Here is a 16130-nt window from a genome sequence, read left to right on the forward strand (position 1 = left end):
GTGTAAGTCGGTTCGTATTTGGAACAAGTTACCGACATCTGTTTTTTATAGTGCATATTCAAGACTCGCATTAATGTATCCCTCTCTACAGCCCCTACCTTAACCCGCCTAATACAGATAAAAAATAAAAGGTGACATAGTTCCCCCGTCTTTACACTGTACAGACAGGGGCACTCTGTCCACATAACAAAAAAAAAATTCTTCATTTTCTTAACATATTTTTTTTGGCCGCTATCTTTTTATGAATGTATGCTGAATCTTGCTGATTCTTTTACTGTTTCACAATTTTTGTTTTCTTTTTGTTACATAAATTTTTAATTTATTTTTTATTTTTTATTTTGCTGAACATAATTTTGAATATCATTTTATTTTGTAGCATGCGGCAGAGATAGAGAAAAAGCAGAACGACATAGAGAACAAGAAGCTGCTAGGGACGGTGGTGCAATATGGAAGTGTGGTACAATTGCTGCACGTTAAATCCAACAAATACCTTACTGTAAGTATTTAATTAAAATCTCTATTTTTCCCATTCACTGCACTCTTATTCCTCCACCGACAAAAAATTATTTAGAGTACATAAGATAACATAATCTGATGATGTACATCAGAATGTTATTGTATCGAAACAAAGTGCAAAAATACGTCCAAAAGCACCTTAGCTTCTAGTTAAGTCAGTAGCCATAATGATAATAACATAGCATTTATAGCAGTGTCATTTCACATCCTTTATGTCCAAGTTTATTAAAGGTGATTTGTAATACTTGCTTTAGTTCCCTCGAATATCAAAAACAATGAAGTTGTATATTTCATCCCTTGCGTCATATTGGATCATAATCTACCTTACAATAAGTTGGCAGTGCATAAAAACACCTACCCAAATTTTGGTAGCTATCGCTTGATTGGTCATATAGGTATTTCAGATTCCATGCGATTATGGACCAAAAGATGTCAAAATATGTACCATCAAAGAGGTGTGAAGTAAACCTATGACTACTGATAATGAATAATGTTATTTTAATTTCAGGTGAACAAAAGACTACCCGCTTTACTGGAGAAAAATGCCATGAGAGTTTATCTAGACGCCAATGGCAACGAAGGATCCTGGTTCTACATTCTGCCGTTTTACAAATTAAGATCAACGGGTACGCTTTATAAGATATTAACACACTTTCAGGACGGGTTGTTTTGGAGATTTGAACAATTCTTCAAATTTAAATGGAAGTTCTGTGAAAGATTTTTTCAAGTTATGTTATTATTTCAATTATGTCAAGTAATTAGCCTATAATGATATTATAACAGAACTTGTATAGGACTTTCACAGAACCCGTGGTCCTGACTCACGGCGTAATCTTGACTTGATTCAACCTGTCACTTTATTTTCTTATATTATATCTGCGTTATGTCTTTGCTTTCATATACCTTTGTCTACTCCTGTATTTTTCATTTTACTGTATTCGTATTATTATTTTGTAATTTGGACGATGTCCGTTAATAAATAAATAAATAAAACGGAAATATTTCTAGCTTCTGACAGAAAGTCTTAAAGGGTTAATGAATAAATGTAGTAATTAATTCTTGTCTTCCAGGTGATAACGTAGTTGTGGGAGACAAGGTGATTCTAAATCCGGTGAATGCCGGTCAGCAAGTTCTGCACGTGTCTGCAATCCATGATCTCCCCGACAACGTGGGATGCAAAGAGGTAGGCATTCAAATACATACACTCGACTGAATCAACAAGAATCTAATAAGTAAGGCAACGAAATGTTAAACAGCTGATGAATTGCATTTTTACATATGTAGTTCCAATATCAATAATCAGATATCGTAAATACTAGAGATGTAACGGAAGCAGAAGCGGAAGTCTACGTATATATATTTTTATATTTTACATCTGTAATGCGTAACACGGATGTGTAATATGTATTAGAAATTGAACGAGGGTAGAATAGAAAGTTTTAAAACACTTGAAATTGAAATTCAATGAGGATGGGTAGAATAGAAAGTTTTAAAACACTTGAAATTGAAATTCAACGAGGATGGGTAGAATAGAAAGTTTTTAAACACTTTGAAATTCAACAAGGATGGGTAGAATTGAAAGTTTTTAAACAATTTGTAATTCAATGAGGATGGGTAGAATTGAAAGTTTTTAAACTCTTTGAAATTCAACGAGGATGGGTAGAATTGAAAGTTTTTAAACAATTTGTAATTCAACGAGGATGGGTAAAATTGAAAGTTTTTAAACACTTTGAAATTCAACGAGGATGGGTAGAATAGAAAGTTTTTAAATACTTTGGTTCGATGAAGTGTGTTATAATGTATATTTTAATTACAATGATAAGTTACATTTAATAGAAAGTAATTTTGCCGCTTTTTCACTCGGTAATTGGTGGCAAGCGAGAAAAAAACACGCCAAGCGTTGTACACTTAGCGTCATTACTTAATTACTAATCCGAAAATAAAATAAAGCACTTAATATGTAGCATGCTGATTGCGTCGCAACCTGTTCCCGCCCACGGCGAACGCACCCCACCACTGTTGCGTCATAAAAAGTTGTGTTAAATTTATCCTTATAATTGTGCGGAAGCACAAGTGAAAAGTATGCAAAACTTCTGTGTTTGTGGAAGCAGAGGTCACCACTCTGATTATTGCTAATTTGTTTTTGATAATAACTATTGTGTCCAGGTAAATGTGGTGAATGCCTCCACGTCATGGAAGGTGACCCTCTTCATGGAACATCGGGAGAACCAGGAAGAGATCCTGAAGGGTGGAGATGTTGTGAGGCTATTCCATGCAGAGCAGGTGGGTTTTTTTCCTCCTTTATAAAAATGAATTCTCATGTTTTTTTCATTTTTAATAGGTTAGCACTATTTACAAACCCATAGATTATGAATTTATTTAGTTTAAATTATGTTTTTCAGCGAATTTTCGGACTCATCTCCCCAAATCAATTAACCGTTTATGTTACTTCTCATGATATAAGTTGTGTGTTTGCAGGAGAAATTCCTGACCATGGACGAGTACAAGAAGCAGCAGCACGTTTTCCTCCGGACCACGGGACGTTCGAGCGCTACGGCCGCCACTTCAAGCAAAGCTCTGTGGGAAATTGAGGTGAGAATTACACTGCGATATTGTTACAACATAGTGATAGTGCATCGGCAGCAGTGATATCTAGGGAAATTTCCCATGATCTAGAGGACAAAAACTTTTTTTAGGGAAAATATTCACGATCCAGTACCTCATCAAACTCATTCTGAAATCTAAGAAAATCTAGGGAAATAAAATTATTGGGCTTACTATCACTGATTAGCAGTATTAACTGCCAAAGGTTTCCTAAACGCCGTTCACATTGAACTTTAAAATATTTGTCTGAACTCTGACATTTGGATGGCCTGTATGTTCACATTTGAGCTCTGTCTGCTTGTTTTCTACTTAGAAGGTACATGCTACAAGGGGCTGTCAAATATCAGTTTAACACTGACGTCCTCATATTTGATGTTTTTATGTTTGACGTCTTCACGCTTGACGTCTTCACACTTGACAGCTTCACATTTAACATCCTCAAATTTGATGTTTTTTTTTATTTATTTATATTTTACATGTATATTTACAGAATAAAAATATCCATTAACAAAGATACATTATACAATCATAATTGCCTAATTAGCAATTTAAATTTAGTAATGCGCAGGTGGAAAATGTCGATGTCAGAGGCTAGTGAGTTTAGAAGGCCTATCATTCTTCCGAGAGGCATTGCTGATGGTAAGTTAGTCCTACATCTCGGAAGAATGAATGGTTTGTGTCTACGCGCTCTTGCGAAGTTATCAGGGACATAAAATAAAATTTTATTCAAAATTTCTGGATTGTTGATGTGACCGTTCAACAAGTTATAGGCCATCATCAGCAACGCAGCTTTCCGCCTGTTGACAAGACTATCGATACCTAGCATTCCGGAAAGGAAGGCTGATGGGTATAAATAGGGATAGTACCCGAAGTCTCTAAGATAAAGATAACGTAGAAACTTCTTTTGTACTTTCTCTATCATAGAAGTGTACGTTGCATCCCCTGGTCCCCATATTATTGAGCCACTTTCCAAAATACTACGTACTAGGCTAAAATATAGCAAGCGAACCACGGCAGAGCTGCAGAAATGCCTGGAGTTACATAGCACAAATCCAAGCATTCTCAAAGCCCTGCTGCATATCGTTTCAATATGAACGTGAAATGTTAAGTGTGGGTCAAAGGTTATTCCCAAATCTTTCGGTTCAGAAATATGTTTAAGAGAACATTGGGACATCCTATAGTTGAAATAAATCACAGTGTTTGCTCTAGTATAGCACATTATGGCGCATTTCTTAACATTAAAACCTAATTTGTTAATTTCACTCCATACCACGATAGCATTTATGTCTCTCTGGAGCTGTGCGCAGTTTTCTAAGGTCCGGATTCTTAAAAAATAGCTTCAAGTCATCTGCAAATAATAAAAATTTCGCAAAATTTATAGCATGATGAATGTCATTAATAAAAAGGGAAAAAAGTAAAGGACCAAGATTAGACCCTTGAGGAACCCCAGAGTTTGTGGGAAAGTACGACGAGTTAGAAATACCATACGTTACGTATTGCTGTCTACTTGATAAATAGCTTACAAATAAATTTAAAATTTTTACCGAGAATCCAAAACGGTCTAATTTATTTAAGAGTATCAGCGGGTCTACGGTATCAAAAGCCTTTGCGAAGTCGTTGTATGAGACGTCAACTTGGTTGTTACCGTCAAGAGCTTGAGATACATATTCCGTAAAGACCATCAGATTTGACACAGTCGATCTGCCAGATCTAAAACCATGTTGTTCGTCTATTAAATAAGGTTCTACTTGGGCGTAGATATATTTATGAATTATTAGTTCGAACAATTTTGCCGGAGAGGAGAGGATCGCTACTGGTCTGTAGTTAGAGACCAAATATTTATCCCCATCCTTATACAGTGGTGTAACTTTAGAGATCTTCCATAAATTAGGAAATGTTCCCGTGCTAAGTGAAAAATTAAAAATGTAAAGTAGGGGTATTAATAAAGGCTCTATACAACCCTTTAATAAAAATGACGGAATAAAATCAGGTCCAAATGACGTTTTCGCTTTGAGTTTTTTAACTGCAGCTAACATATCAGATTTTGTGATGTTAGGAATATCAACATTCTGCGCTGCTGATGATGTATAATTCCCCGGTTTAAATGAACTTAAATCCGTAACTTGCTGACTGTAAACCGATTTAAAATAGTCCGCAAATGCTTCGGGAATATCAATTCCCGAGTGTGATTGTCCATTCCAAGTGACATGGTCGACAAACCCACCATCACTTCTTTTGGATGAGACATATTTCCAGAACGACCTGGGATCAGATTTGATGTTTTTTTCAATGATATTAATGTAATTTGTATGGGCCAATTGCATACTGCGTTTAACTTTAGCTCTAAGACAACAAAACATTTCACGTTCTCTTACTAGTCCAGTTTTCTTCCATTTTCTAAAATGTCTGAACTTTCGCTTTATATCACTAATAATTTCATTGGAAAACCATTGAGGATACTTTCTTTCATTCTTCGGAATGCGTTTCCTTTTGAAGCACATATCGAAGTAATTATAAATAGTAGAATAGAAATAGTCTACGGCTAAATTAACGTTATCAAAATTCATCAAAAGTTGCCAATCGTGCGATTGTAAGTGATTATAAATCTGTTTAAAATTGCCATTTTCGAATTTCCACCCGCGCATTTTACTCATAAATTTATTATTATCATTAACTGGTTCATTTTTACATTTTTTTTTCATATATAGAAACTCTACGTCCAGTGATGGATGGTAAGGATCTTCGCTAACTAGCGAAGAAATAGACTTGCACACATTCAAATCAAAGTTACTCACAATTAAGTCTAATGAACGTCCTTTCGAATTTAACACAAAGTTTTTGTTTGACATTTGAAACAAATCCAATACATACGAAAATTCAGAAGTAGTGTTTTTGAAATTTAAACACGATTAGAAATTAAAATCACCTATTAGCAGTACTCACTTTTTGACATCCTCACATTTGATGTCCTCACATTTAATGTTCTCACATTTGACATCCTCACATTTGATGTCCTCATATTTGACGTATTCACATTTGACGTCCTCACATTTGACATTCTCACATTTGTTGTCCTCACATTTGGTATCCACACATTTGGCATCCTCACATTTGACATAAAATTTCACAAATCGGCATTCAGTACCATTTTTAATCCAACTTTCCCCGTTGCCGCCATTTATCAGCCTATCGGTGATTTGTCAACTTGCAAGTTAGGTGGTTTTATCAGCCGTTGATAGTTATCGCTCATAACGATCATCAATATTTAACCAAGTACAAGAGGCAAACGAGGCCCTTCAAATGTCATACACGATGTTGGTGCTTGTGGTTCCACAATATGTCCTTTTTTGGTTTTATGGACCTACCCGTAGCCACTTATATTCAGTTACATCGTCTGTTTCTATTAAATAATATACATATTTATGTGTTCAGGTTGTCCAACACGACCCTTGTAGGGGAGGAGCTGGAGACTGGAATTCGCTGTTCAGGTTCAAGCACCTGGCCACCGGGCATTATTTAGCTGCAGAGGCTGGTGCCACCACTCCGTAAGTCCAATCATTTTATTTCTGATGTTCTAAATTGTAAAAAGGTCACGGAGTCTGGATTGAAGTTATTTTTGAACATGTCATCATAATATGAACAAACAATTACAAATTATGATAACAGTAACTCAAAAAAAGACTTCTTATATGCGCTGCAGTGTACTACAAACTGAACAACTTTACCGTGACGAATGTCGGCGGACGGTGAATAGCCGGCATAGGCGTAGTCTACCGAATTACCGCCGAATGAACTCAGAAGTCACATGTTTTGCTTGGACTTCGGATTGGAATTTGTCCCAATTAAACGAAATGGTGTCCCAGATAACCAAAGTAAATGAGTATTCCTTGGGTTTTGACGCAAATAGCAAACCGGCGAATTCAAGAGCTTGATTTTGTGCTTTCAAATAATAAAATCAATAGTCAGATAATTGAGCGACGAATTACTGAGATAGCACTGTGTAAAGATTTTACAACACATTACATAATTGTTTTATACAATGGGATGATCTGCAGTCTCTCGTGTCTAGGATGAACGAAGTATGCGTGAAGAATGAGTTAATGATGAATGTAAGTAAGTCTAAAGTAATGGTGTTTGAAAGAGAAAGTACGAAAACAGTGTGCAATATAGTTGTGAATGAGGAATACTTGGAGCAGGTGGATGAATTTGTGTATTTAGGAAGCATGTTTACGAGAGATGGGAAGGCTGACAGAGATATTGAAAGAAGAGTAAATGCAGGTAAGGCTTCCTTCACACGGGACACTCTGTGTCCGGATTCTGTGTCCCAAGCCACCGTCTCGATATAGAAGTAGATGGGAGCGTTCAGACAGAATTCAGCGTGTGGTGGCGCTGAATTCTGTGTCCCGGCAGTGTCCCGTCGGTGTCCCGATTGGCGGTGGCTGGGACACTGTCTGATTCTCTCGGCCCCTCTCCTACATTCAGTTCTATGAGAGCATTCACACGGGACACAACTCTTCATTCGCTTCTCTGTTATATATTTATTTTGTTTTCATTTTATTTCTACATTATGGCGAGTTTCGATATAGAAAAGTTCATTGAAATGGTTCGGGAAAGACCAGCGATCTGGGATAATAACTTAGCTGAATACAGCAATAAAATAGTTAAGCAAAAGTGCTGGCTGGAAGTTTTTGTTGAGATGGAAGAAGGTTTTGAGGAACTCCCACAAGACAAGAAAGTGGAAAAAAGTAAGTAATAATAATTGTACACTTTTTTGTTGATTTTTTATTTCAATATAAGTAAATAAACTTTAATAATAAAATGAAAATTACATCAGGAATATTATAAGTAAAGAAAGAAACATTTTTTAAAATTAATTATGTGCATAAATTAATTTACTACTTAGTGAAATTATGTGGGCTAAATAAATGCAACATTTTGAAGTAAATATATAAAAATACACAAAAATAGTCAAATTCTGTTGTTCTGCCATGGCGAACTCCCTTCACCAACAAAATAGTCAGCAAACGATTCTCTGATTTTCATTGGTTGCACCCGGCGGTTACCATTGTCGGGTTCATCTGGAATATCTAATAACCCTGGGCAGGTTAGGGTATCATCAAAGTTAAACCCATCTCTTGTTCTTATAAAATTGTGTAAAACAACGCATGCTTTAATTATATAATTAGCGAAATCTACTTCTACGTTTATCGGCCGGTGAAAAATGTGCCATTTATTGGAAAGTATTCCGAAGGCACATTCAATATGTCTTCGTGCTCTACTTAAACGGTAATTAAACACCCTTTTCTTCACACTTAGGCATTTTCCAGGATAAGGTCTCATAACATGTTTAGATAAACCAAATGCCTCATCTCCTACAAAAACAAATGGAATTTTTTCATTTTGATTACTTCCTATAGCTACTGATGCAGGAATATTCAATGTATTTGATTGTATTTCTCGCCAAAGATGGGATTCTTGAAATATACCTGAGTCCGAATCCTTTCCATACGATCCAATGTCGACATAAGTAAAAAGATAGTTGCTGTCACAAGCTGCGAGTAAAACAATTGAACAATATTTTTTATAATTATAATACAGAGACCCTGAATTAGCGGGTTTAATTATCCTAACGTGTTTACCATCTAGTGCTCCTATACAATTTGGATAGTTGGCATTTCGCTTGAACCCCTCTGCGATTTTCCTAAACTTTTCTTCAGTTGGTAAAGGAATCCATTCAGATCTTAAATTCCAGATCAGTAGACAAGTGTGGTGCACAATTTTGGAAATTGTTGATAAGCCAATTCTGTACGTGTAGAACATGTCCGAAAAGTAACACCCGACAGCCAAATATCTGAAACAAAAGAATTGATTGCGTCAAAACGCAGTATTTTGTTTAAACTTTGTATAAACATGTCTTAATTATAATTGTAAACAAAATTCAATATTTTTTAGGTGCTGAAATACAAAGAAAGTGGAAGAGTCTGAGAAATAGTTATTCAAGGGAACTAGCAAAACAAAAACAAAGTAAGTCAGGTGATGCAGCATCGAGCCGAAAAACTTATGTATATTTCGATATTCTAAGCTTTTTAAAACCTGCCATTCAGAAAAGTAGTACTGAATCAAGTTTGGAACCAGTTGACGAAGGAACTGATGAGCAGTCGACACAATTTCTTCAGGACGACGCTGCAACTAATCCTCAGGCAGGGACGTCTACAGATAAGCCCGAAAGCTCTTCTGCAGGAAGTAAAAGTAGAAAAAGGAAACAAAATGTGGTTGAGAGCGAGGATCAATTAGCAGCTCTCAACAAAACTTTGAGGGAGTCAATGAATTTACGTTTGCGGAAAGACGAGGAAGATGATGATAAATTATTTTTGCTCTCACTTCATGCCCATTTGAAATCTGTTCCAGAACATAAAAAAATTTTTGCTAAGTCTGATCTCCTTCAAGTTTTGGCAAAATATAACGCACCTAGTCCCCCCCTCCCTCCCACACAAACACATTTTCCATCTTTTCCTATGAATTCACCTCCAAATTTTCATTATCCTGCAAGAGTGCCTCATCAATCGCAAGTTGCGCCTTTTGGTTATTCTAATGAAACTGGAAATATGGTTCACTACTCACAGACTGGTGATAACAGATCTCTTCAGTCTACATGTACACCCTCACCAATGACTGCTGAGTCTGATGATTCTATAATTTCCCTACTTAATTAATGCACAGTTTTCAATACTTATGTATCTAGTATTCTATTTGTTTATTATTTTATAAAAATATAAGTTTTTAAATTAAACAAGTATTTGTTTTTTTACTTACCGAATAGTCACAGCTAGTCTCTCTTTTCCAGGGATACATTTTCTCATATTTGTATCTTGAAATGTCAGCGGAATCCTTAATTTCTCATACAGTTCAAAAAATGATGAAATTGACATTCGAAAGTAATTGAAAAATTTTTTTTCGTCTTCCAATAGATCATTAAAAACAGTATGAAAAATCCCTTTTCCCTGTCTGCTGGATATAATTGGATGTACCCATAATTTTCTTTTACGTTTTATTTTCTTTTTTTTTAAACAATTTGAAATTATACATACAAGTGCAACCATCTCCTCTGGCTCAAGCATGTTGACTGACGAGTGAAGAATACAGATAAAAAGGATGGTTTTGGATGACGTCAGAGCCACAGCGTGTCCCTGCAGTGTCCCGCGGATTTGGGTGCCCAGTGGCTCAAGATTCTGAGTCCGGACACAGAATCCGGACACAGAGTGTCCCGTGTGAAGGAAGCCTAACTCCATTAATGGAGGACTGAACGCAGTTGGGGCTAACAAAAAATTGTCCAAAGAAGCGAAGTTAGCAGTCCACAATGGAGTGCTGGTACCTACCCTGATGTATGGAAGTGAGGCATGGAACTGGCAAAGAAAGGATGAAAGTAGATTGAATGCTGTTGAAATGAGATCCCTGAGGCGTATGTGTGGTAAAACCATGTATGATCGTGTGAGGAATGTGGATATCCGCAAAGAGTGCAAGGCTGATGTAAGCGTAATGAGTAAGATCAAGAAAGGGACGCTTAGATGGTTTGGGCATGTAGAGCGAATGAGCGAAGAAAGGAGTGTAAGGAGAATATACGATGCAAATGTGAATGGTAGCAGAAGTCGGGGACGCCCGAGGAAGACATGGCACGACCAAGTGAATCAGATACTTGAGTCGGGCCATGTCAAGAGTCAGAACAATAGAAGAGTATGTATGAGACGATGTATGAATGTGAATGAGGCAAGGAGTGTGTGCCAAGACCGAGTTGTTTGGCGGTCCGTCCTCTCTGCCTACCCCTGCGGGGAAACGGCGTGATGGTTAGTTAGTTAGTTAGTTAGTTAGTTACAAAGCATAATAGCTGACCGATTCATATTCAGATTGTAATAATGATTATTGTTACATATTATTATTTGCAGCGACATAGCCGGATCCGACCCAAGTTTCCAACTGGTTTCCGTTGCCTATTCCTCGGAAATAGCCACACTCTTTGAGCTGGACCCCACCACCATGACTAGAGCCGATTCTTTGGTACCGCAGAGCAGCTACGTCAGGTAATATTCTTTATAATATATAACTTTAGTGGGATTCATATATTGGTACGCTTTTTACGGCGGAATGCCCAAAGGCTCTGATATGGGTCCACTTTTAATAATGATTTTCTGATTTTGCTTTCAGGTTGCATCATATCTGCACTCACACCTGGGTTCATTCAACCTCTATTCCGATTGATAAAGATGAAGAGAAGCCAGTCATGTCGAAGGTCAGTACAATTTTACATTCTTATTAATTTCCCCTTAGTGTTGGTAGTCTGTACTAGTGATTGTAGTGATCTTATATTTTTATATAAAATTATAAATTGCCAGTTGGATAGCCCCAATTAATGTTGATTCACTTTCATGTTCCTACCATTAGACCAAGTTTTCCTAGTTTGTATTATTGTGACAATTATACTACTGTTTCAGGCCGCAATTCTGTTATAAATAGATTACACACCAACTCTTGTGCTATGTCAGCTGATGTTTTTAATATGCCTCTATTGAAGTATTAAGCTGTACTTATTAAACACTTTAGCAGTGCATATTTTAAAAAGGCCACTGCATAAAGGTTTTTTTGTTTTTCTTTTTCTTCATTGATTGAATTACTTGTACGTGTACTAATTAATGTTTGTTCTTTTGTATTGCTTGCTTATATGATCAATCTAATAATTTTTCATTTCTTCCTATATTTTATACTATCTGACGTGTACTTGGCGTTTCGCGACTTTTCTCTACTTTCAATAAATATAATATCCATGTATTATTTATATATAAACCTTCCGGAAGAAATTCTCTAAATGATAGTGAAAACCCTATCAAAATGCGTTGCGTAGTTTAGAAGAACTAAGCGCACAAACAGACAGATATGAATAGTGACTTTTTTTCATACTATTTAGAGATAACAATGTGTTGTCATAATTACGAATTTACTAAAAGTTTATCAGAAAATGGCCTGTAATCCCGTTTTTAGTTCATTATGATCTAAGATATTCCGGGATGTTCCCGAACATTCCAGAATATTTCCGAACGTTCCTCAATATTCCAAAATGTTCCGGGATGTTCTGTAATGCTGCGGAATGCTCTCGAATACTTAAGAATGTTCTGGAATGTTCTAGAAATTTCTAGAGGGTGAAACTTCTAGCCCTTATATCTTCAAAAGCACACCCTTCATGTAAAAACATGAACCTTCTTCATGGATGGGGTATAGAGTGCTACCACACCATATAACCCCCTTGATCGTACCGTGACTCGTTTCTGAGTTTTAGCCGCACGCACATTGTACACTTACTTTAAATATATATTGATTATTTGTACTCTGACTGTCGAAAACCATCCTGCATGCAAATAGCACTTGTGTCGCTAATTCTAAGTAAATAAATAATTCATTGAAGAAGAAGATAATAGTAATAAATCTAAAGGAAACATGAAATAAAAAGAAACTGTCTCAACTTGGAATTGAACCCAGTATCTCTGTCTTACCGGGACTATTTTTTTCCATATTTTTTTTAATATTAAATTCTTCTTCTTTATGTGCCGTATCAGGTCCCCCCGACTTTGGCGATCACTCTAGAAAATGTCTCTTTGTCTTGCGCTGCCCGGAATAGCTCCTCCACACTTCTAATGCCGGTCCACTTTCGTATATTTCGCAGCCAAGACATTTGTCTCCTACCAGGCCCTCTGCGACCCTCTAGCTTGCCTTTCAATATTAACTGGAGCAAGTGATACTTCTCCCCTCGAAGTACATGACTCAGATATAAAATTTTCCTGATTTTTATTAATCTAAGCAGTTCTCTCTCTGCTCTAGCCCGCCTGAGAATTTCTGTGTTGGTGATCATGTCGGTCCATCGGACTTTGAGTATTCTCCGGTGAAGCCACATTTCAGAAGCCTCTAACCTGTTCATGGTATTTACTTTCAAGGTCCATGTTTCACATCCATACAACAAGACCGACCACACATAACATTTTAGCATTCTCTGCCTTAGTTTTAAGCTGATATTATCATTGCAGAAGAGGGATTTCATTTACATTGATAACCTTTAAAAGTTATTGAAGAAAAGTTGTTCCAATTAAAAATTAAATATTTAGTATATTCTAATATTTATGTAATCAACTAAACAATGCATTATCTTTTCAGGTGGGCTGCTCAGTGAAGAAAGAAGACAAGGAGGCTTTCGCCATCATATCTGTGTCTCCCTCCGAGGTGCGTGATTTGGACTTTGCAAATGACGCCTGTAAAGTTCTGTCTTCAATGTCCGGCAAGATTTACAAGGGGGCCATCAACCACAATGAGAGAAAGTGAGTTAAATGTATTATATTTTTAATTGATAACCACAAGTGTTTGAGGACTGTGGTGGGATCCTCAACTTCCTAATTTATTTCTTTATTATATTTTTTTTATATTCTCAGGTGAAAAAAAAAAATATATATATATATATATATATATAATAAGTAGTAATTGTTGATTGAAGTACTAGTACATATTGAATTATTTGGGGTGTTGGAAATAAGCCGACGTGGCTCAGTGGTCCAGAGCGTCTGACCGGACATCAGAAGGCGCGGGTTCAATTCCCGTCGGCGGCATTTATTTTTACTCGGGAGATATTTTCAATTTGTATTAATATTACGGTTCCATGATAATTCAACAAATCGATAATTCAACACACCTTTAAAAAGTGATAAAAAGTCATTAGAAAAGATGATTTTTTTATTTATTTAAACCTAACCTAACCTACTTAACCCAGTTAATAAAGTTTTTGTTTCATCACTTTCCATGACTTTATATAACTTTTTAAAGATGTGACGCATTATCATTTTGATGATTTATCCGGTCACCGATATTACAGGTGACTAATTATTGCTTACAATAATTTATTATTCTTTAAGTAGATGCTTGGATTAACTTATGCAAATGATAGACAGACACAATTAAAAAATCGCTTAACCTTCCAGCGGGCGCGCTGTCGTAAAATTTACGACAGATGCGCTATATCGCTTCCCCCACTCTTACCACTCAGTCGTAAGCATCGAGCTTCGAGCTATGCTAGAGTCAAATCAAATGTCAAACATTTACCGCAAGATATAAGTGCTTTTCTCAAAATTAATTATGGTCGGACAGTTGAACCGATAACAGGAGAAGAAAACAGAAGCTTTCCAAAATGCGGTGTTTGTCGGTTATGTGCACTAGATAAGAAAAGATCCTCAGCATCAATGAAGTGTTGCCGTTGCCAGACCTTTACATGCAAGAACCATTCTTCAGTTGAGGTGATTTGTAACAATTGTAAGGATGGGAATATTGATTCTGACTAAATACGTTGTTTTGAAATACTAACACGTTTAGAGTGTTGCTTCGTTTTTTTTAAGAAAATCAAATAAAAAAATTTTAAGTACTGCCTATTATCATTTTTCATAACCTTAAAGAAATTCCCTAACATTTGTATAAAGAAAACACTACTTACATGGAGAAAACTCGATGACGTAAAATTTACGACAAGCGCCCGCTAAAGGGAAATTTCTCATCGCGCCCGCTGGAAGGTTAAAGTTTGGTTTTTCATTACCAGATTAGTCCTAGTTTGGAATTGGACATTAGTTTATGCCCAGTTTTTCATCATATTATGGTTAATAATTAATAGGAATTTGCGCACAGATAAAAAAAGGCTTAAAGTCTGGTTTTTCATCACCAGCTTTTATATTATTACCATATTCATCGATTGGAAACTACTAACTTAAGCCCTGGGGGTCTAGTACAGTGAAACCGATAACTTTACAATATTGGATTGGTGCTATTGATACTACCGATGAATTTTCGCGGAAAAATATCGTATTTTTACGAAGTTAGGTCGAATATCCAAATTTAAAGGGCCGGCCGCGACGGTTATCGGCCGCGGAAATTTGATTTACTCGGTAATGAGTGGTATTTTTACGAAATTAAATGTATATAATAGATTACATAATGTACTTGTAGGTATATGATTAATTGTAAATGTAAAAATTGCCCTGTTTTTGCAGTTACAGATTAGTAAAAGTGTACTGTACATTTATAAACTGGACTTATTTCTCCTTGTTCTATTCGTTTTACCAATATGTTTGGTATGTTTCAGAGCCTTGACCTACTTGCTGCAAGATATAGTCTACTTCATAGCTGGTTTTGAGAACGAACCCAACAAAGCGGAGGCGTTGGAGCTGGTGGTTGTCAACCCTAACAGGGATAGGCAGAAGCTGTTGAGGGAGCAGTATATCCTGAAGCAGATCTTCAAGATTCTACAGGTATTCCATTCTAAACTACTTTAACTTACTTTAAAACTACTTTGAACCTTGAAGTAGGATAAAGTCGAAACTGTGTGAAAATTACCTTGATGAGGTTTGATCAAATATCGGAGTAAAAATTACTATTTGTGTTCTTTTGGTAAGCCAGATGTATTTATTATGAAATCTATATATTTAGACAGCACCCTTGATGTGATTTTACACAAAAATGGCGCTATATAAAGCAGCCAAATTTTAATATTTAAAAAAAAAAGAAATCTGAAGACGATATCTTAAAAAACTCCTACTATCGCCACAGAAAGCTGAAAATGTTGCTTGTGTTGTGATGGAGGACTTAGCCAGCCGAGGAATTGAACACACTACACCTGGGTGGGACTCAAACGCGATGTCAACTCGGCCACCGACCGGTCAAATTATTATTTCCGATTTTATGTCCGGGTTAAATCTTCCACATAGGAAAAACTAAACCCTTCCACACACTTTTCCACAAATGATCATCTAGTCAATCCACATTATGCAAGTGCATTATATAAGCAAAATAAATACAAGAACAACACGTCAACTCACCAGAGATCAAATGGGAAAATAATTCACCGTCTCCAGATATTTTCATATCAGAGGGTTCGGCTCGGTAGAACTTCTAACAGGGCCTATAAATCCTACTGATACCTCAACATAAATATTTAA

The 16130-nt window shown here is 36.2% G+C and overlaps 1 protein-coding gene across 1 annotated transcript in view; it reads left to right on the plus strand.

Annotated features, from left to right (window-relative positions):
* Positions 1-16130, plus strand: part of Itpr (Inositol 1,4,5,-trisphosphate receptor) — a 172471-nt gene that overhangs the window by 51198 nt on the left and 105143 nt on the right. The window contains exons 5-14 of the mRNA XM_089649084.1: positions 377-496; positions 1025-1142; positions 1587-1699; positions 2683-2799; positions 2995-3108; positions 6553-6665; positions 11061-11195; positions 11320-11404; positions 13315-13475; positions 15278-15443. Coding sequence (XP_089505210.1) covers positions 377-496; positions 1025-1142; positions 1587-1699; positions 2683-2799; positions 2995-3108; positions 6553-6665; positions 11061-11195; positions 11320-11404; positions 13315-13475; positions 15278-15443 — 1242 coding nt within the window. The remainder of the gene's footprint in view (positions 1-376; positions 497-1024; positions 1143-1586; positions 1700-2682; positions 2800-2994; positions 3109-6552; positions 6666-11060; positions 11196-11319; positions 11405-13314; positions 13476-15277; positions 15444-16130) is intronic.

Source organism: Hesperophylax consimilis, chromosome 29 (assembly GCF_061612785.1).
Source record: "Hesperophylax consimilis isolate HC1 chromosome 29, BYU_Hcon_1.0, whole genome shotgun sequence".
NCBI classification, from domain to species: domain Eukaryota; kingdom Metazoa; phylum Arthropoda; class Insecta; order Trichoptera; family Limnephilidae; genus Hesperophylax; species Hesperophylax consimilis.